This window comes from Eleutherodactylus coqui, chromosome 3 (assembly GCF_035609145.1).
Source record: "Eleutherodactylus coqui strain aEleCoq1 chromosome 3, aEleCoq1.hap1, whole genome shotgun sequence".
Classification (NCBI taxonomy): domain Eukaryota; kingdom Metazoa; phylum Chordata; class Amphibia; order Anura; family Eleutherodactylidae; genus Eleutherodactylus; species Eleutherodactylus coqui.
The window spans coordinates 83765483-83788761 of record NC_089839.1 but is presented as its reverse complement, the minus strand read 5'-3'; the positions used below and the strand labels follow the sequence as shown (position 1 = coordinate 83788761).

Here is a 23279-nt window from a genome sequence, read left to right as displayed (position 1 = left end):
AAAACTTTTATACCTTACATCTTTTTTTGATGCAAACAGGTCTATCTGTGGGGTCCCCCAACTGTCTGCCAAGATCCTGAATGCGTCCCGAGACAAGGACCATTCCCCAGGGTTTAGGCACTGCCGACTGAGGTAGTCCGCTTTCTGATTTAGAACTCCCCTCAAGTGGGTTGCTGAAATTGCTATGTTTTGCAAGGATGGGTGTCTTGTTCTCCCTTGATGCCAAATGTGGGCTACTGCTGTGATGTTGTCAGACAGGATTTTCAGGTGTTGGTTGTGCATGGTCACTCCTGACTGTTGCAGAGCCTCCCAGACTGCCCAAAGTTCCTTCTAATTCGAGGATCGTTTGCTGACCCACAGTGGCAAGGACCCCTGAAGATATAAGTCCCTTATATGGGTGCCCCAACCCCAGGCGCTGGTGTCTGTTGTAATGCAGACCACTGGGTCCTGCAGCCACCACTTTTACTGTATGCACTATAATCATTTTTCTGTCCAGTGAGGACTGTTTTCTGTCCCAGGCCAAGAGGATTGACCTCGGTAAAGTCCTTGTGTGGGCCTGAGCCCATGCTACCGCCAAGATACATGAAGTTAGCTTCCATAACAGGGACATGGCTGTCTGTATGGAGCAGGTCCTACGCTTCATGAATGACCTGATAAGGAACTGTAGTTCCTTTATCTTGTATGTGGGGAGGTAGGAGTGTTGTCTCTTTGAGTAGAGCAGGATTCCCAAAAAGGACTTTCACTGGCAGGTGGGTATGTCCAACTGCTCCCAATTGTTAATCCACCTGAAAATGCGGGGGGCTGATGATATCCCAAACGGCAGGCAAGTAAATTGGAAGTGACTTATTCTCCTCCCCATACGCAGTGCGAATCTGAGGAGCTGCTGGGATTTGGCATGGATCGGGACATGAAAATGGGCATCTTTCAATTCTATGGATGCCATAAAAGCTCCCTTATTAGTTTCACATCGGAAGAAACTGACTCTATTTTGAATCCCCTGTTCTTTATGTGGGTGTTTAGCGGTTTTAGATTTATAATCATGTGAGATTTCCTGCAGGGTTTTTTAATCAGAAAAAAGCCCGGAGTAATAGCCTGTAGATCTTTCCCCCTGGGGAACAGGAGTTACTGCCCTCAGTTACAGCAAATCCTGTACCCCCTATTGGAGAAGATGTAACTGATGATTTGAGTCTGAAGTGGTCAAGAAATTATGTTTGAGGCGAGAAAGGAGCTGTATCTGGTACCCTTGCTCTAGGATTTGGGGGATCCAGGTGCTCTCGCAAAATGGGGTGCACTGACTTGAGAAGGCCTGCAGTCTCACCCCTACTGGGATGGCATCATGGTCTTGGTTTGGAGAACCTCCCCTGATGTGGGTTTTGGAGGAAGCCTCTCCCTCTGCTCCCTTTAGGGTAGCTCCTGCGGCCTGTTTTGCCTTTGCCTTTTATAAGGTTCCGATTGCTGTGTTGAGGCCCAAAAAAGAGGTTTCTGCTTTTGTTGTCTCTCCTTTTTTTATCATCCACCTTTTCCAGGATCTTGTCTAGATCTGGGCCGAACAGAAATTGCCCATAAATAGGAAATGAGCATAGCTTGCTCTTGGAGGCCAAGTCCTCCGATCCAGGACTTGAGCCATAGCACCCTTCGTGTAGCATTGGATAAGGTTATTGTGTGTGCCAATAGTTTCACAGTTTCAGCTGAGGCATCTGCTAAGAAACTAGTCGTCATCTTCAAAACTATGAGTGAGTTGAGGATCTGCTTTCTCGCAGTTTTGTTGGAGATATTTAGGAGGTCTTTTTTAGGAGGTTTTCCACCTTACGGTCCATGGGATCCTTTAGTTGGGAGGCGTCCTCAAAAGGCAGGGTTGTGCATTTAGCCATCTTGGTTACAGGAATGTCCACTCTGGACACCTCTTCCCAATGTACGCAGTCTTCCTCTGAGAAAGGATAGCATCTTTAGATGCTTTTAGTAGTAAAACACCCCATATCTGGTCTGCTCCAGCCTTTAATTAATTTGTGTAGGTTGGCATGGATCGGAAAGGTGTGCTTACGTCTCTCCCCCTAGGCCTCCGAAGACCTCATCCTGAATGGTACGCAGTCTTCTGGGTTGCTCCATTTTGAGAGTGGCCCTGACAGCTTTTCTGAGCTTGAAAATTAAAGAGGAATTTTTTATAGTCATTCTTGTCTGAGAATTCTGCGGGGTCTGCTTGTTCCTCGACTTCTGAAAATACTTTTTTTTTTTTTGTTTTTTTTTTAGAGTCGGAGCTTAGCTACTAGGTGTTTTGAAATAGAGGTAGTAAACGGATATGCGTCCTGAGATGTTAGAGCTGAGCGGACTTTTTCCCTAATCAGCAACCTGATGTCATCCATAAATCCTCCTGATTCCTTTTTTATGACTTTAGCTATGCATAATTTGCACAGCTGTTTAGTATATGCGGGCGGTAATTTTTTTTAGGCATGCAGCGCATTTTTTAACCTTGGTTTTGGTGGTCCATCTACCATCTTGTCCCCCTGGCAATAACAACAAGGAAATCGCGTATAAATATATAAACGTTATAAAAAAAAACAAACAACAGTTTCACGAGTGGTTACCCAACAGGCTAATTACAACCCCAGAGATAGCGGCCAGCTCAGGGATGTTCAGTGCTGGAGTACTCATGCTGAAAAGTACTGCAGAATAAATGGGCGCTGATCCTGTAGAATCCACCTTCTGTCTTCTCTTGGATTCCTTTTCAAATGTCAAATTTGCCGCTCTTAGCTAGCAGCCCTGTCGTCCCCCCCCCCCCCCCCCGACGTCGCAATTGCATCATCGCGCCGGCCACCTGGTACTGCAGGCTCCGCCCTCCGCTGTCGCCTAGGGGAGCGTTGAAGCGCCGCGCCAGCTCCTATGTGGGCCCACAAGCTCTATGCATCGGCAGTGTAAGGAGGAAAGGAGAAGATGGACCTCACTCCCACATAAAGCCCCCCTGGACCACGGTGAGGAGAAATCCGGCATGGGTGAACTGCCCCTGCAGTGTCCCAGGAGACGATCCTCAGGAAGGAAATACAGCCTCTGCTGCTTCTGATCCATGGTATTTTATTTTCTTCATTCTCCATGCCAGGAACTTCGGAGAGATCCCAGCACCCAGGACTGGAAAAAAACTGAGGAGGCGGGGGGGGGGGGGGGGAAGGGGGGGTAGCTTTTAAATCTCTCTGTGTATATTAGGTTTGCATTAATACTACATATTTTCTAATTGTTTGCTGACTGCAAAAGCAACTTCACCTTCTATATAGGTTATACACCTAAAATAATTATACTTTTTATGAGCAACTTAATTTCACTTGTTTCTTGGCAGCCATTCAGTCATAGGACTTTGGCTCTGTCTTCTACTAAGTATATAACAGAAGATAATGACAATAATGATAGGTTATTTTTTAATAATTGAATTATAAAAAGCTTACAAACACTAATAATTTTGTACATTGCTCAGTTAATTATAAATAGTACTAGAAAAACACACATAATATGTGTTATATAAATAATCTGCTGCATAAAAGAAGAATCATATTGTGCAATTGAACGTTTAAAGCAATCCTCCGATCCTGGACAAACAAAGATGGCTGCACCAGTTTCTCTGACTGCTTGATGTACATTGTGCACTAGTATGCATCATTAGCCAGTACTGCCCATAGGAGCAGCACTGAACTGTCAAGAGTAGCATATAGTGCCTTAGACTACCTGATTCAGGTAGTCAGAGAAGCCATGCAGCCATCTTTGTTTCCATAGGCCCAGAGGATAACTTTACATGAATGATGAAACAGCAATACATAAAAGTCATAAAAAAGTTATTCAAGCAGTGCAAACCTGTAGCTTAAAACATGACTGTCAAGGGCACAGCCTTTTATTTAAATCTGCCATTTTATACCTGTATAAAATAAAAGAAACACTGTATAGGAATTATAATGCCTAGCATAAATATGTGTTACAGGCTTTCTCCTCTCGCTATTAACCCCTTTAGTGGCACGCCCAGAAAATCTTTTGCTGCACTGACCATGCAGTTAAACCCCAGAAGATTTCCGTGGACAGCTCTAGTGCTGAAATGCTAGCCAGAACACACAGTTATTGTGCCACTGTACACGTTTGCCACTTCGAATTACCTCAAGAAAATCTCTGGGGCTTGTTGTGCTGACATGGTAATAATAAATCTGCCACTGAAGGGATTAAAGGGAATTTGTCAGCTACTTTGAGTCCTATAAGCAAAGTTTATGGGCTACAAGTAGCTGACACTTTGAGTCCAGGAATATAATTTTATACTTACCTTCCCCGCCATTCCCTGGGTGTCAGCTGTCAAACCCACCGCTGAACATTTTCTTTGAACTACTTAGCGTGCCTAGAATGAGAGAAATACTCAGTGCGCGCAGGTGTAGCCTGTGGAATGCAATGCAGCGGCACGCTTGAAAGCTGGCAGCGGAGGAACGGCGGGGAAGGCAAGTGTAAAACTTAAATCCCCAGCGTGTCTGCTACTTTAAGGCTGTAAGCTTGGCTTATAGGGCTCAAAGCAGTGAGTCTGTTTAAATAATTGTTATTCAATAGTGTTATGCTGCTACTGTATGTATGACTGTTGAAGATGCTCCCAGATACTCATGTGTTTTAAGGTTACAGGATCCTATATGAGGGAAGTTACAATGTGACAAGAGATGTCCTTGCCGCTTCAAGAAAATCATACGATATCTCTGAAACATCAAAAGGTTTGTGAAGACTGTCAGCAGACAGAAGGAAATGAATGGACCCTTCCTTCTCCCTGTTTTGTTTTAGGAAATCAGCAATGGCTTTCCAGCGTGCAGCTTCTGTCTCGTCCTCTGCCCATCTAGGAGCTCGAAGGAAGGTTGATTCTAGTAGAGGGTATGCAGTGTCATGGTACACTTGGATGAATGTTTTCTTCATGAATTCTACATCTCTCTAGAATAAAATAACAGATGTACAGTAAGCAGCAATAGCAACTACATAAAATACCATAGAAACATCATTTCTTATTAGATCTGATTATGACCCCTTCTTTAGTACTTTTTTCTGCACTGAAGGGGTTTTATAACCTTATGGCTATTTGTTTCTATACATTTATTTCATACTTTTTTTTTCAAATGCCTTTAAGGAAAGAAAAAACTTTTACAACTGGACAATCTTTTTATGTTTTGGAGTTTAAATTATTGATGACCTATCCTCAGGTTAGGCTATACATAGTAGATTTAAAGGGGTCTGCCGCCTTGGACCCCACTGATTAGTTGATCTCTGGGTTGGTGTGCTTGTGCTCAGAGATATTTTTTCAGGAAGCAGATAGCTCTGTTCTTCACTACAGTGGCCAAACTTGGTATTATAAATGGAAAAGTTCCCATTTACTTCAGTGGGGACTTGGCCCGCAATACCAAGCCTGGTCACTGGAATAAGAACAGAGCTGTCTGCTTCCTACTCTATGAGTCTTCCTGCAGAAATCAGCTTAGAGAACAGCTGATCAGTGGTGGTCCTGTGTGGCCGACCTCCAGTGATCTACTATCGATGACCTATCTGAAGAAAAGGCTAGCAATAATTTACTACCGGCCAATCCCATGAATTAAGACATGCTCGCTCATCTCTAATGGCTATCCATTTAATATATACGTTTTTTCATGTACGTTTAAAATATACGCTAAACATATTAAAAAAGTGATGTGAGCAGCCCTTTAATCTCATCTAGCTGTGCAATGCTAAGCATCACCAGTAGGATCCATGCACACACAAACATAACAGGCATGACAACACTCATAAGTAGTAGTACTGTATTCTAGTTTAAGAAAATTGGGATTTCTAAAAGTCGCAGCTAGGCACGTCACATGTCACGAAGAGCTCAGTGAAGACTAAAAGTAATTTCTATAATATTACCTTCTCAGATCTTCTTAAAGAGTTCTGTTTTTCTGCCCATGCGCTCTGAAAGGTAACAAGGAAATAAACATAAAAAAGATACAAATGTATTTTATGTCAGGCAATGTTAAAGGGATTATATCACAACTGATTTATCACCTATCCATAGGATAAGTGACAAAGTCCTTATTGGAGGGGGTCTGCTGAGACCCTCACTAATCTGGAGAACTGGAGTCCTGTATTCTCCATTTCTCATTATTGCACTCACCTGCAGTAATGTGGAGATTAAATGGAAAGGTGGTAGTGCATAAATGGCACTGCTGTATGTTCAATGGTGCAGATGGAAAAAACAAAGTAAATGTGCTCCGCTATATTAGCAGATCTCTATCATTCGGCGAATACTACAGCTGTTTTATATAAGCAAACAGCTGTATTGTTCTCCATGCTTATAGCTCACGTCCCATTGTGAACTACCAGCTGGACAGGAGCTGAAAGAATCTTAATCAGCACTGCCAACTGTGATAACAGCCTACACTGCTGATAAGAGTTCATAGTTCAAAACTAGAATTGAGCGAGGAACGAATTGTGCACGAAAACTGCACGATGTTCGTGCATTTCGACGCAACGGTTATCGCTAAAAAGACGGCTTTGAGCCTATTTTGAGAGAGAATCGTTGTGTCTAAATGGGCCTTTAGTGGATGAGAACGACTGAACGATTGGTATTTAAATCAAACGATTAGCGAATGAGCCAACAGTGTCTTTCATGCTTGCATTAAATGAATGATGAACGATCGAACAAATTGTTATTAGTCATCTGATTATTGGCTGTGTTTACACCTGCCGATTATTATTCATTTTCGCATGTTTCAATGATTTTTTATTTAACGATAATCGTTCTGTATAAAAGGGTCTTAAGATGTGAGGACTTCATATGTTTCATCACAGGAATGTGCCAACCAAATTTTCTCATGCTAATTAAATTGGACATTATATATGTCTATCATTTTTCATTTCTCTATACAAATAGTAACTCTATAAATACCTAAACCTAATGTAATGCTTTTTATAGGGCCACTTTAAGACGGGTGTAAAAAGGGTGCTTGTTTGTTCCTATATTAAGGACACAACATCAAAATCTCTTAGGTTAATGAGAACCTTAATTCCAGCTTTGATAAAAAGTGGGATGTTCAAGTATTGTGTCTGCAATAAGGCTAAATGCCAATTTTTGTTGCGAAAACAGCTGAAAATGATCCTTTATGGCATCAGTCAGTGGTTGAAAATGTTCTGACTGACAGAAGTCTTTTTAGACATTGGATTAGACATTTTTCTTAAAATATATTGATAACAAGGAAAGTGTGTAACAGGTATCACTATAGAGGTAGTCAGCATATTGTAAGCTAAAGATCAGGCATGAACAGGATAGGGGCAATGTAAAATGTATCAATTGTATTGAGGTTGGTGTACGTGAGGTAGAGTGCGTGCCACTCATTTGATGTCACAATTCTGACCCACTAAACATCTAGGTTTTCTAGCAAACAACCTAATTAGATAAAGAGGTGCGATTGGATAGGCAAATATCCATCTTCTCTATCCTTTTTTGAAGGAAAAACAGACCCTATATATGATAATTAGAGAGCAAGCATGCTCTCTGATTGATAAAGAGGGAGGAATAACAGAAATAAAAGTCCATGTCAACCACAAATCGTCTACAGTTGTAAAGGGAGACTGCAGAATTTGATGGAAGCTGGCTGTGCGTCGCCGACACAAAATTGCAGCATGCAGCGCTTTCTCCCTCGCGAGTGGAAAATCGCAATAGATTTCCTCTCGTGGGCAGGAAATCGTGATTTGCCATAGCATGCTGTGGGCTGGATTTGCTGCAGAATCCAGAGGCGGAATCCCGCTCCGGATTTCGCAATACAAATTAGCCTGTGTGCAGGAAGCCTTATACTGACACTTTTATGATAATTATTACATATTAATCTACTCATCAACTTCTGATATCAGGACACTGTATGCAGATAGGACAACATGTTCAACATGAAAGGTCTGCTTTAAATATTACAAGGCACCCAATAAAATCAATAGCTGTTCCCCAGAGGAAGAGCTGCTCTTTGCGGAGGCAAATAGAGGGGGAATCTTAAGCACAGTGCCTCCTGACAAAGCTGATACTGGCATAGATATCAATCAATTAAAAGAAGCATTGCAAAACCAAAAAATATGGAGGGAGCTCGCCTTTAGACGAGATAACAACAAAGCAAAAAATCTCTTAGATGGCATGGCTTTTTTGCACTAGTGTTTTAACATAGGCCTATTATTCATTGATGGTAACAAAGCAGTGGAGATGCACTAAACCAGAGATTTCATTTTTTGACTTTGCTTTCATCTACCCTTTAAAGTAATGATGTACTGTGCTACAAATCAAGGATTTACAAAACATTAGCAATGTACTAAAAAGGATTCAAAGTAGAAGAATGGAGGAGGCGGCAGCATAAAATGATGCAGAAAATTATGTCATACAAAGGAACATGTTTATTGCGTCCAAGTTAGGATAGGCAACGTTTTGACCTATAATTAGGTATTTTTCAAGCCAAATAACAGAAGGATCAGGATATGCAGTCCATGTTTCACTGTGGAACATGGACTGCATATCATGATCCTTCTGTTATTTGGCTTGAAAAATACCTAATTATAGGTCGAAACGTTGCCTAACTTAACTTGGACGCAATAAACATGTTCCTTTGTATGACATAATTTGCATGTTCCATGGGGCTTAGGTCCATAGCCCCTAGGGTGGCTTTGCATTTATTGATGACGCTTAGGTCTTGGAAATAATCCCCCTCCGAGTGGATTTTTATCCCGCGGGCTGCCTTTGCGAGTGCCATGGTCTCCTCTCTTCTACAGCCTAAAAAGGATTCAATACAATACCATAAAGGTACGTTTTATGGCTTATACACTTTATGGCTTATACAGTTTTACAAGACTGTTACCCTAATTGGGTCAATTAACATCGATGACACGGCATAATTAGGTTATGTACTAGGTTTAATAGGAATATGTCATATATGATATCATTTTTTATGTTGTAGATATTTGTGTGGCATGCACATTTTTCCTGTGGTGTCTGTAAATTGTAGGTAAGTTACAAAGTGGGGTGTGCTTTACGGTTGCTGCAGTATATAGGAGCTAATTGACAGAAAAATGTCATAGCGTCCTAGTGTCTCCAAAAAGTGATGGAGTGCAGCCCTATCTAGAAGCGACCAGGAGTGACAGTGGAGATGCATACAGAGTATTATCTTTGTGTATAGTGCTGCTACCATGCCTCATCTAAACCTCCAGCATTGTAATAGGTTCCATTTACAGGACAGCTCTATCAGATTCCATGGTGCTGTTAGGGGACTTGATGCACACAATACACTGTTACAACCACTTTTCTATGTTTCACTTGTCAGCTTTGCTGTGTAGGCTGGGACAGAATTAGCAGAAGGCGGAGGATAAAGGGAACCCATCATGCCTCCATGGCACCATTAACTATGTTATTCGGCTGTTAGGGGACATGACAGAGAGCTGTGTGCTGTATTTTTTATATTTACCCACTCCCGTGATCCAGCACTGTCACCTGGTGTAGTCATAGCAATAATATGATTCAGGTGTTAAGGCCCATTTACACAGCGCGAAGATCGCTCAAAAATCGCTAAAAAGCGATTGTTTGAGCAATAGTCGTTGTGTCTAAATGCGCAGCCATCATGCACTTTTCGTGCACTGCTAGCTGATTGTTAAATTCAGTCTAACCTAAAAATCGTCGTTCAGCCTTATTAGCAGTTCTCCATGGGTATTGCTGATAGCATGTTTCCCATTGGAGAGCAAAGGGCTGAATGGAGATAAGAGCCCGCGGGCTATTAACTGCTTTCAGCTGAAGGCTTAATTTGCAAACTAACTTACTATTAAGTAGCTGAGTAGCTACTTAATAGTTTATGCAAAATGATCGCTTAAAGCTGTCACTCACTGTCGCTTGAGCGATCTTTGAGCGATCATCGTTCCATGTAAATGGGCCTTTAGTGAAAGCACCAAGGCTTTGCTTGCTGTATGGCTCCACTATTAACCTGCATTATAATGCAATAAAGACATGCACACATTCAAAAGTCTGTAAGGATTCCAACTTTAAACTTTGACTTGAACTTCTACTTTGAGGATCAAGCTTCTATCAAAATGTTTACTCTCACCTAGGTATATGCCCTCTGGAACTAGAATAAGGATTGTGTTTAGGTGAACCAATAAAAGCTTAACTTGCCACTGCAGCATTTCACAGGAATTAAGGGTCCAATCTTGCTGAATAGGGCAGGGCTACGACAACTATTCACTCTTTTTCAATAAAAGGAAGAAGGTCATTGACATCACTTAGGCAATGAAGATTAAGGGTAAAATCACAGAAATACTGTGGATTTTCCACAGTGGAAAATTCTGTGGCAAAAACGATGAGCTTCATCGCTTATCGTTCAATTTAAACAGCGAACAGCGGCTGTTCAGTAGTGAACGGCCGCTGTGTTATCTCAATGGAGATGTGCAGGGGAGTGAGAGTAGAGAAATCTCTTGCACTGTCCCATCCACCTGCTGGCCGCTCCGTGAACCAGCCAGCTCACAGGGATGAGTGTCGGGCATCGTTTGCCCGACATTTATCCTGTGTAAATGGTCCTTAAGGTAGTGGTTTGCCTGACTACTGACAGCCAGGTTCCTGCTCTACTAGCCAGGAGAGGAGAAACCTCAGATCCTGGCAGCTTAACCCTTTACATGCCACAATCAATAGCAATTGCAGCATGTAAGCAGACAACAGTGGAAGGGCTACTTTCTGTCATCCATCAGCACTCCGCAGTTCGATCACGAGGTACCAATGGGTGCGATGGCAGCTAGAAGTCTGAGAAAGGTCTGCATGACTACCATGTAACTCTTATTAGGCCCCGCCTCCAACACTAATATTTTATGGAAAACGTTTAAGAAAATATTGTGTAGATGTCTGGCAGAGTATTTCAAAATAATGTGTAAATTCACGTTAAACCACTACTTCATACAGAAATATAAAACTTTATCCAAGCCAAAAGTTTAAAAAAAAAAAGGAAATGAAAAAATGAAGAATGGATACAATTTTGATTTATTTTTCTCACTGAAAGACAGCATTTGCTTACACCAACCAAGTACAACACACAAATCTGATTAGATCATGGTAGACAGGGTAGTAGAGTAACAACTAATAGTGTTGCTCATTGTGATCAGTCATCAGAATTTGGCTGAATTGGATGGTCCGATTTGGCGGCGTGCTAGTAGTTAGCACTGCTGCCACTACCGCTGCTAGAGCTGTAGAATTTGACCTTGATGGGGGACTTGAACTTGGGACCCCACCACTGCAAGGCAGCAGTGCTAACCATTAGCATGCCACCTCCACTGATGCTCAAGGGATATATATGGAGGCTAAATTAGAAAACCCGGTTTTCAATCCTATTGATTTTAATAGAAATCGGGAGTCCCGAATCACAATTTTTTTTTTTTTTTCTAAATGGGGGTCGATCATTCCCGATCTGAATATTTCAATAATTGCTTAATACTATAAAGGTATCAAACTGGGGCCAAGGAACAAAGGATGGCCTTAACTCCAATAAAGAATACATCTGATGATCCAATAAATCATCAGATGTAAGGCAGAAGAGAAAGTACAAGGGAAAGGATATGTCGAAAGATTAACCATGGGAGTATAATTCTAGGGCTAAGAAATGACAGTGCACCTTTATGCGCATATTAAATCTCATAAAATAACTGTAGCCTTACCACTGCCACCAGCACAAAACTGACTTCGTGGTTAGTTCCATTCCAGCTTTTTTCTACTAGCAAGAGTAAAAATGAGCATGTGGGTGTGTTGGCACAAAATGCGTTTTGTGTTGTAAGTTATCTAACAACGGAGTTGCTTTGTCTTCAGTTTGTGGATAGGTAAATCTAAGCAAGCCACTGAGCAAGAATTATGAGGCATACTTGAAAACAGAGATGTAGCTTGTAGCTCCTAGGCACTAATGGAAATTCTGTGCCAAGTCCTTCAACATCACCATTTGTAGTACTTCTGTAATCTTATGAGCCAGAGGGGCCATTTGGGTGTGACTACAACCTGTGCACCCCTATAGCGCCACCACTGCCTGCCAACACGCTGGTTAATTATAGTGGAAGCCTTTTAATGAATACATCAAAACTCCACTAACAAGTCCTGCAGGAGCTTCTATTTTCATGATGCAATAGACATTAGTAATTTAGCTGCAGATCGGTCTTCCAGGGTGGACTGCATATATTACTGGTTTCATAATCATGTCACGTACTCTATCCTATCAGCATTTATTTACTATGTAGACGTTTTTGGCTATGATCACAGATTTCACTGTAACTACCATTAAATTTATGACATTTTCTGTTAATGAATATTTTTAATGTTAAGCCTGAGTAATGACATCAAAATCTAGAGATTACTACAGTAGGCAGCTCTATATATTACTTCAAGCAAGTCTTATTTCCTTGTGATCCTCGGAATACAGCATGAAAGAAGTGATGAGACTTAAAGGAGTTACCCAAGTTTTAAAAACTAAGACTGCATGTCCACGGGAGTCTTTGCATTGCGTTCCCCGCGGCTATAATCCGGCCGCGGGAACGCAGTGCACGCTTTCCACAGCGTTGCTATAGAAAACGCAGCCACCCTGTCCACAAGCGGAGAATCATTGCGATTCTCTGCAGTGAGCCTATCTGTCAGCTCACAGCGGAGTTCCATTCTCTGGCTCCTGCTCCCCAATGGAGGCTCCTGTGGCGGATCTCCACCGTGGGATGCCGCAACGCCCGTGGACAGGCAGCCTAAGAGAGAGGAAATGCCCTAAAATAATAAACAAACAACCAAGACCTTTCTCGTAACTAATCTCTTTCTACCCATCAGTCTTTGTTTACTTGTGCCCAGCAGTCACGTGCTTGACTACCCAACACGACCTTTGCAGGCTATTGAATGCAAGCTCCTGGACCACGTGATCTGTATAAAGAATGTCACTGGGCTAGGATGAAGTGTAACATCACAGATCACGAGAATCGACACCAAAATGAAAGAATGGGTGCATCATGGGAGTGGTAAATAAATTACTAAGTTTATGTTGGCACATTGATAAGACATGCTGTCACTTGTTGATCGGTAGGGGTCAATCTGCTGGGAGCTGCACCAATTGCTATATGTGTAGTTGCAAGCCGTAAGCAATATTTCTCTGTATAGCTCCTGGACAAAGTGGGGTTATGAAGAAAAAATAGTGTTTATGTGCCTTCACTCCCGTGATCTGTGGGGTCACTGCAGTCAGACCTGTAGTAATCCGCAAATAAATACACCGTAATGTAATGACTTTCTAAATATGTGCAAAATGATCAAGTCATTTTTCTCCATTTTTCCACCAAACTGATTCTCTTTAAATTTTGCATAAATATTCAGTACTGATGACAATATTACGATCTTGACCAAAAATACTAATACCCTGATGGAAGTGCCATGTCATCTCAAGTTACGTGACAGGCAATCCAAAGAAATTGGAGAAAAGACTAAGAATATCCTTCACTGGTGGAGCTCTTGTGGGCATTCCTGGTGAACCTGCTACAAAAAAATGACATCAACAGCTACTATGTGAAGGAAACAGTCAAGGAGTGTGCATTAACTGGACTAGTAAATGCCTCAACCATTCATACCACCTTGAGGCCTCCTGTGCATGGGAAATTCTTCATTGCGTTATCCGTGGCGATAATCTGCACGTGGGTAACCCATGAAACGCTCCATACGATAACTATGAAAAGTGCAGCCCGATGTACACGAGCGGAAATCCACCGCAATTTTTGCGATTAAGCTATCATAATGACAGGTTATGACAACAATGGAGAGACATAAAGTTCATCCTAAACAATGCAATATACATGATTTCTTACCAGTTGTTATGCACGATTGCTGTGCGACTTACAAAGCTGAATAACCAAGACAATGAGTCCTTTGGTGGTACAAATCTGCCCTTTTTGGTGATCTAATATAACTGCCATCAATTAAGAGATCAGGAACTCCAGTTTGCAAAAAGCCTGAACATCTTCAGCCAGTAACATATCTATGGCAGCTATTCACATTGCACAAGGCCACTGAAAACACATGGCAGCAGATGAGAACACTTTCATTGATATTCAAAAGGCCCATTTACACGGGGCGAATGTCAGGCAAATGATGCCCGACACTCGTCCCCACATGTACTCGCTCCTGTGCTGTTGAACAGGAGCGAGTATCGCTGGCACTCTGATAGAGCAGTCAGTAGGGGACCGGGATAGCTGGAGGAGATTTCTTTCCTCACTCTCCCCCATCCCTCTCCATTCACTTAACACAGTGGCTTTTCACTACTAGGCTGCATAAATGATGAAAGATGAGCTGAACGATGACCGTTCAGTATAAACAGTAGCCATTCAGTACTGAGCGGCCACTGTGTTAAGTGAATGGAGAGGGGCGGTGGAGCACGAGGAGAGAAATCTCCTGCAGCTGCCCCGCTACAAGCCAATGATACTCAGTCCTGTGCAACAGCACGGGAACGAGAACATGCGGAGTTGAGAGTCAGGCGTCGTTTGCCCAACATTTGTCCCGTGTAAATGGGGCTTTAATGTACTGCTAACTGGAAAAAGTAAACCTCAGCATTTCAGCACGCTGGAATAAAATATCATAAAAACTTTTAAGTTACACGATTTTATTTAACTTGATCAATATTGCAACGAAAAAAGCAGCGCCACTTATCCATCCCCTCCTCTGATTGCTTGCAGTGGTGAGGTGGTGAGCATGGGTCTGCTGCACTGGAACACCAGGGAACAGGACTGCTAAGCACCACTGCTTTTATTGTTTTAACAGATTTGATCTTTTTTAAAAAAATCGGATCCCTGGACAACTCTTTTAAGGGATATCAGTTGAATTAACCATTATGGGTGCATAATTCCATATGTCCCAGGCTTTGGAAAACTTCTGCAGACAGCCAAGACCCACATATGCTATCTTTTTGAATGTGATGATAGAGTTCACCAAGTGTACCTATAAGCTAAGCGCTGGTGGTTGCTCACTCACCCAATGTAATGCCATTGTTTTCCTGGCCAAAAATAAAGTGGTGTTGCCATAATTCCAAGTAGCCATTCTTACCGCAAAGTTAGTGGTGCACGTGCAGCCACCCTCCTTAGAAATTGAGGCAGTTTTTAGAAACAAGAGGACGCTTAATAAGCCTCATTCTCTCTAGCAGTTATGATCCACAGCAGGTCATAAAAGGAAAATAAAAAAGTCTCTTGTTCTTAGAAATGGTGAAAGTCCTAGAAGTCGAATGCCCAACCATCGTACTTTTATGAGATGAATGTAGGACAAATATGTGGTAGTAGGCGCAAACCCTTTTGACTCAAAGAAGCACGTGTTTTTAAGCACGACTCCTCGGTTTTTATTAAAAGTTAATCCAGCATATAATGCAAATGCATTTTGGGGCCGTTGCGCCCCTTCCTTAGTATTGGAGCACTCTTCTGCAAAGAGAACACACCAATGCTGCCTGTGTGTCCCCAGCTACAATACTAAGGAAGGGGCGCAACGGCCCCCGAAATGCGTCTATTATTATATGCTGTAATAACCTTTGATAAAAATAGAGAAGTCAAGCTTAAAAACACGTCTTGTGCCTCTTTGAGTCAAGGGTTTACGCCTACTACCACATTTTTCTCCTACATTTATCTCCTATACTTGCACATTTACCTTGGAAGGTATGACGTTTCGTGGATTGGCTGCATCCTCTCAGACTCGTCAAGAATCGATCAATCTCACTCCCATATATAGAATAAGGGAGGTGAAAAACCAAACAAAATTCTCAAACCAAAACATCTTGATATATAGATTTGCTCCGCTCCCTCTTTTCCTCTCTCATCTTTCATCATACTTTTATGGGTTGTTGTTGGCGATTGTCAAAGTATTCCTATCAGTATTATCTTAAATACGTATCATGGGTTTAATACATAAAAGTTATTCACTGGTTAAGGAAAACCTATAGAATTTTTAAACATACTTTGTATATCAATTCAACATGTAAGAACTCTACTTACAGTCATTCAAAAGATGACTACACTGTATACATCTATGGACGAAAATCTGTCCTAATGGCAGATCAGAGGGTTAGGTTAGTAAGAGTTATTAGATCACTTTGAAAATAGTAGCTTATAGCAGTCTGATACTGCTTTAGAAGGTTGACAGAACTTATATCAATGATTATACACTGACCCTTAAAGCATCCAGGACATCAGTCTGCTCCAGAAGTCTGGGAAATGTTGCTAGCAGAGGATTGCAAATCAAATCTGAAATGGAAAACAAGAACATAACCAGCCAAGAACAGTTTTGGAAATTAATCCAAGCAATCTTATAAAAAATTGCAAATAGGAATTTATAGCATCAGTGACATAAGCCAAATGATTAAGTGAAAAGGAAACATGGAATGGAGAAAAAACAATGACAAGTAAATAAAACCACAAACACTATTTTTCCAGTTATTTCTTACACAGTCTAGCAAATATATTAAAAGGGTTCAAAGGTTCAAAAATAAATGAAAAACATAAAAATATGATGCAGTTTTAACCAGAAACGCAATAATAGTCTGAATTTATGATTTTAACTAGAGATGAGCGAGCGTACTCGGAAAAGCACTACTCGCTCGAGTAATTTGCTTTATCCGAGTATCGCTGTGCTCGGGTCTGAAGATTCGGGTGCCGCTGCGGCCGACAGGTGAGTCGCAGCGGGGAGCAGGGGAGAGCGGGCGGGAGAGAAAGATCTTACCTCCGTTCCTCCCCGCTCTCCCCTGCAGCTCCCCGCTCCGTGCCGGCACCCGAATCTTCAGACCCGAGCACAGCGATACTCGGATAAAGCAAATCACTCGAGCGAGTAGTGCTTTTCCGAGTACGCTCGCTCATCTCTAATTTTAACCAAAGGGCTTTTTTCAGGGAACACATCAAGTACAGCTACTCTGCAGCACAGAAAGCGAATCATGGTTTGAAATTAGATGCAAACTATTCTTCCAAGTGTCTCAACCTTTGTATATTACTTTCAAACCCTCTGATTCCATATAACCAGTGTTGGAACAGACTACATTACAACACTCTCTCTAGGGCAGGATTTGAACAGTTTTGCTCTTCCGGACAGAGCACATTGCTATCATAATGGCAAGAAAAAGGCAATTAACCAAATAAGACAGAGACCATTATAACCCTTAGAAAAGTAGGTATGTCCCACTGAGAAATTACTAAGAAAGCCAAGGTGGTGGCCAGTACAGTTTCCTATGCCTTCAAATGAAGGAAGACAAATGATAAAAGATTTTTTAGACCAAAGGCCACTCCAAAATCAGATGACAAGTTTTTGAAAGTCAACAATTTGTGTGATTGGAGCTTCATGACACAAAATCTTCAAGCCCAGCTTAATGCAGTCAAAAATAAACAAGTTTCCAGTTCAACTAGGAATTCTGTCTGCGGGTTGGACAGGTACAGTATTACTGCAGAGATTGCAAAGCAAAAAAAAAGAAGACTTGCCTGGGCCAAACAGCACCTCCAATGGACTACTGAAAAGTGAAAGAAGGTCTCATGGACTGATGAATCAAAAATTGACATCTTTGATACTTCACTCAGGGTTTTTATATGCAGTCTAGTAGACGAAAGGATGGTTCTTCAGTGTGTGACACCAACTGGAGGAGAAAGCTTGTTGGTCTGGGACTCTTCTGCTGGATCCAGAGTTGGCAACTTGCACAGGGGGATTGGCACAATGGACAAAAGGGCTACCACAGCACTTTAATATGCCATGCAATACCCTCTGGTGTATGCCTAGTTGGTCAGGGCTTCATATTAGAATAATACAATTACCCAAAACATAATTCTAGGTGATTTAAGAACTACTTAAGAAGACAAGATGATGAAGCTAGAAGGCGTCTAGGAATGAATGGCCTGTACAGTCTCCAGACGTAAACTCCATTGAGCTTGTTAGAGCTGAACTGGACAGAAATGAGAAAGCAAAGCAACATACGAGTGCAGCACATTTGTGGGAACTTCTGCAACAATATTGGGAAGAAATTTCTGAGCAATATCTGAATGCAATTGTAGAAAGAATCCTTTGACTGTGTAAAGCTGTTGTATCAGCTAAAGGTGGTTACTTTAAAATGTCACAAATCTAGATTTATTTTTGTGAAACAAAGGTAATTCATTATTTTTATTCATCTTAAGCTGTTTTTTGTACTATGCTTTCATTTCAAAGTACATCTGAGACATTAAATTGTTTAAAATATAAATAAAAACTGGGAAAATTGAGGTGTTCTAAAACTTTTGACTGGTAGTGTATATATAGTGGGCAATCTGCTGCTGACAATAATTAAACCATATGGGGGAGGGACAATTAAATTAATGATCATTTGTACCCAACGCAGTCTGCAATGGCCTGTGTGAAGGCCAGGAGAACAAGCACCAATATTGTTGATCTCCTCTCGTCATCTGTCTCTTATTGAGCCATGTAAACGTTTTATCGATTTTAAGTAAAGTAATATAAACAGCCTGAAATGAGTATTTTTAAAAATTACATATCTACATGTTTCATCAGCTTTGAAAAAAACTATAGTCATACTCTATACACCATTCAATCACACCAATCACAACATTTACAAATTGAACTTTTAGTAAAGAAGAATGACTACTATGGTACTGCCGGATCCTTATAGCAATGCCTCATTGTTTTACATGTTACATTGCAGTATATGGATGGGTGTACACCGTATGGTAAAGGCTCCAATCAGTCTGACATCCAGATAACTAACCATCAGGACATCTATCTGATTTAAAGGTATCAGAAGGATAAAGCGTTTCTGTCCGGTTCACTTCCAGGGATTAAGGCAAGGCAAGTATAAAATTCTTTATTTGTTACAGAGTACAATCAAGCTATCTAATGCATCTAGAAACATAAGCTGGGTAAACTGTAGACAGCTTGCCCTGCAAAAGAAATGAACAAATGCGTTTGTACAACCTGTTTATCCTAAACAGAATAATCAGTATAACTATGTCCTTCAGGTACAGCTGCATTTGAATATTCTGACTACTGCTACCGAATAGCTTTTAGTAGGGCAGCATTGAATGAGCCCATCCATAGTTACAAAAGTGATGAGAAAATACAATTGTTTTTTACTGTACATTTGAAGTAACTTATCACAAACTGATAATCAACTATCATGTTGCCAACATAAAATGTGGTGGTAGATGACTCCAGTGACTAACACTATCGGAATAGCACAGATTTACATTTTTTTACAGGTTAAGTTTTAGGGGTCAGAAAACTCATATAATACCATAACAACACACCAAATACATAAATATAAAAAAATGTGTTTACGGCTGCAAAAATATTTTATTTCAGGTGTGCAAATGCATGAGCAACAAGGTAATATAGGAATATGAAAATATAAAAACTGAACTTAGAGCTAAAGAAAACATTTGTACCTGTGCTCTGCATACTTGTTCTTTCATTCAGAAGCACATCACCAAGGATTTGACGGTGCAACACCAACAAAGGAATATGGCACATGCTGCCAACCAATGTCTCTGGAAGTAGACTGCAATAAACATAAATTACTTATATTTAAGGAAAGTATTTTTTAAAAATCCATAATTCATTTTCTATAGTTTCCTCTTCAAAATGTGTTCAGATTAACAATTATGGTTGAGTTAAAGAATTTTTCCAGGCTATTTTTATTAATGGCCTATCCTCAGTGACAGTGACAATGAGTGGAGTGGCACCATGCCTGCTTGTCCACTCCACTGAAACTCCTCCTGCAGTGAGGGGGGGGCTGCAGTGAGGAGCAGAGGGGGACATGGGACCACCATTCTCAGGATCGGTGGGGAAATCAATGGTGAGACCTCGCCGATCCAAGTTTTATCACCTACCCTACAGGCCCAAGATTTGCTTTTCCTAAAAGTGTACCCGATGTGTTATGTACTTACTTTAACATTTCTCTTCTTCTTTTATTCAGTGATCTAATTTTCACTAGAAGTCGGGGTTGTTTTCTTTGTGTTATCATCTGTTGGAAGACTCCACTGGTTGCTAGGGAATAAGATATAAAGGAGATGTTTTGTTGCTTTTCTAAGAGACAAGACACAAATCACGAAGACGAACAGCCTAGGAACACTCTTTTTGGTTCCACGCCAACGAGAAACATCTAATATCTCTCGAATCATCGGGACCTACGATACGGGTAGTAATCATGTAAAAAGTATCCTTGGGCATTATTGGAACATTCTCACTAAAGACCCCGATTTGATAGATTTGATAGACGTGATCCCACCACGACCGGCAATCACGTTCAGATGGGGTCATAATTTACGAGATCATCTGGTTAAAAGCCACTTGGCACCTTCATCAACACAATCCAATTGGCTTAACAACAGTAGACCTGTCGGAACCTTTAAATGTCATGATTGCGCAGCATGCCCTTTCATCCTTACGAGTCACACATTTGTAAGTGCCAGTACGGAAAAAACTTATGTAAACAGATGCTTCATTAATTGTCGATCGAAAAACGTCATTTATATGGCATCCTGTACTTGTCCAAAGAACTATATCGGCAAGACGTTACAACAATTCCGCAGACGTATACTTGGACATATAGGGAACATCCGCCGGGGGGAATCAACACCCCTGGCAGACCACATCAAGACTGTCCATGAAGGGGACGAAAACGCCGTAAGATTTCAAGGGATCGAAATGATCCGTACCGATTTAAGACGAGGCCATATCGACAAAAGACTCCTACAGAAGGAGGCATCTTGGATTTTTCGCCTGGACACTTTGACTCCTAAAGGCCTGAATGCCACCCTAAACTTTAATTGTTTCCTCTAACATCTATACACGAATATTAAAGCGAAACTTGTCTATACTTGGGACAAGGCACTCAATTCCTCAGGGCGATAATAAGCTATCTCTCTGTCTAAATACTATGGAAGTCTGGACCTTGTTTCCCTCTTTCTCGGTCCAATAACGAATATATCATGACTATCCCTACTACATCTAAATATGACTGTTATACTGTTTATGTGCTTGAGCATCTATTAGCGATGGATCTAAATATCGTTCATTTTAGCATTCTGTCTGCATCATTTATATATCTCTACATTTAAATATTGGCAACAAATACCAATGAATTTTTCTCTCCTAAAAAATGTGTGTAGGATATCAGCACTTTATTATTAAATAAACACGCATAAAATCATATGTTAAAGCCCAATTACCTTAAATGTAAGGCATGGATCTTCTTGAAATATATATGAATTGCCCCTTTTCCTCCCACTTGGGGTAACTCTAGTTATATGATTGTATCTCCTCTCTCTCAAAAGTCGATATGAATCCCTCTGGATACCTCTGCATGATGGTTCTCTTCAGTTACGGATACGTGTGCTCTCTATACAAGCGATCACATCTATTTATGATCAATTTAATACTCATAAGTTATCTTTACCGTGAAACAGATGATGCTCGCATATACTTTATTTAATGATGCTCTGATCCACCTAGTGACAGCATGGGTGAGATGATATATTGGACACACTTAACCTGTTGGGAAGACATCCTGGGTTTTGAAAATCGGGGCAATGTGGGCGTCATACGGCCGTGATCTATTTGGTATGGTCTATCTGGACTTATGTGACTCTCGGATATGTCTTTAAATGTCGGGCCTTTATGCACAATGTTAATACATCTCCCACCCTGGATGATGTTGCGGTTTGATGTCCTGAGTGGGGACATACAGCCGCGGACAGTCCAGCGCGAATTGAGCAGTGAATCCATGGATGCTATGGGTGAATCAGGTAACATGCCCTCAAGTCACACCTCTCCAACGACGCGCCCCCATGTACTATGGAAACGCATTAGAACCCGGACAGCAAGTATCCAGTAGGTGTGGACAGTACGCGGTGACGTTATTCAGAGCGTCACATAGCCACGCCCAACCCTGGACGCAGCAATAGCTGACTCGGCCGCGACGGGTGGGACGCGGCGTGATGACTTAGCACGCTTGCGTTCCACTATGGAACGCGGAAGCTCCAGCTCCCCAATCCATATAACGACATAGCGAGAGGGAACTTGTATGATCGAAAGGGAACACCACAGTCTGATCTACCTATAGATGATCTAGGACCAGCAGTAGGACATATTGGATAGAAATAAAAATAAATGGATCTTGGTATTTGTATGGCGCCAACTTACTCCGCAGCGCTTTCGGGTAATTATTACTTGTTACCCCCCACCAGGCTGGGTTCTCATTTTACCGACCTCGGAGGGATGAGTCGACCTTTAGCCGGCTACCTGACTCGCGCAGGGATCAAACTTGCAACCTTCAGGTCGTAGGCGAGAGCTTACACTCTGCACCACACGAGGCTCTATAAACAGCCTGAGTTAACTACGGAGTTTCATTGTGACTAGCCAGCACCAACAGAAGTACCACCTTCCGTCTTTTGGGATTGGTTATCTAATTTAAGACATCCCAGTTGGGAGGAGCTATAAGATATATAACTCAGACCTACACACAGAGACCTCAGATGCCTGCAGCTCACCACCAGAGCCGCAGGCGCTGCTGGAGATTACTCCTAGCACTCCTCTTTGCCTTGCTCTATGTCTTCTCTCTTGCTCTACAAGCTACCAGAGCTGACCTCGTCTTACTAATGCAAGCCTTCTAGCTAGCTTAAAAATGCTTTTTGCCATTGTGGCAGTTACTAGTAGTTCCTAGGCTGATTTGGGATATTGTTCCCCGTACGTTATCTTCTTGTTGGGCGAATAGATATTTAATCTTACAGCCACTAACCTAGGAGCTACCAGTCTTGGAGGACATATGACAGTCCTATGCTAACCTGGGTGCCACTTTGGACAGACTAACTCTGGCAGCTTTGATACACACCATATGCATCATTTTCATGGATGCACATGATGCACAGCTTTTCTATTCTACACCAGAGCCGCATGAATGTGGCAGACCTTATGTGAGCCAGAAATATCCAGTTTAAATCCATTTTCTGGATTCTGAACGACTAGAGCACGTTTGGGACCCATACGATTGGTAGGGTCCAAGTTTATTATATAAACTAGGCAACTCTGAGGAATCTTCTATTATTGAATAGTGACAGGCGTGTTTCAGCCACCTATCTAGTGATCATCTTTGATATATATTCTAAAACAAATCTTTTTCTACTTATTTAGGGGCTTATCGATGCCCGGCTCCTGATGAACTATCGAGTACCCCGATAGGGAAACGCGTCGAGCAAAAGCAATATAAACGGAAAAGCTTTAAACACTGTAAACTCAATACCATACTGGTTTG

General features: G+C 41.5%; 1 protein-coding gene across 2 annotated transcripts in view; it reads right to left on the bottom strand.

The window, feature by feature from the left end:
- Positions 1-3397: 3397 nt before the first annotated feature.
- The window catches only part of NPHP1 (nephrocystin 1), a 181929-nt gene continuing 162047 nt past the window's right edge, over positions 3398-23279 (bottom strand). For both annotated transcript variants that reach the window (XM_066595813.1, XM_066595814.1), the window contains 5 exons: positions 19915-20014; positions 19414-19526; positions 16175-16248; positions 5887-5931; positions 3398-4929 (listed from right to left, as the gene is read on the bottom strand). In XM_066595813.1, coding sequence (XP_066451910.1) covers positions 4651-4929; positions 5887-5931; positions 16175-16248; positions 19414-19526; positions 19915-20014 — 611 coding nt within the window. In that variant the 3' untranslated portion in view covers positions 3398-4650. The remainder of the gene's footprint in view (positions 4930-5886; positions 5932-16174; positions 16249-19413; positions 19527-19914; positions 20015-23279) is intronic.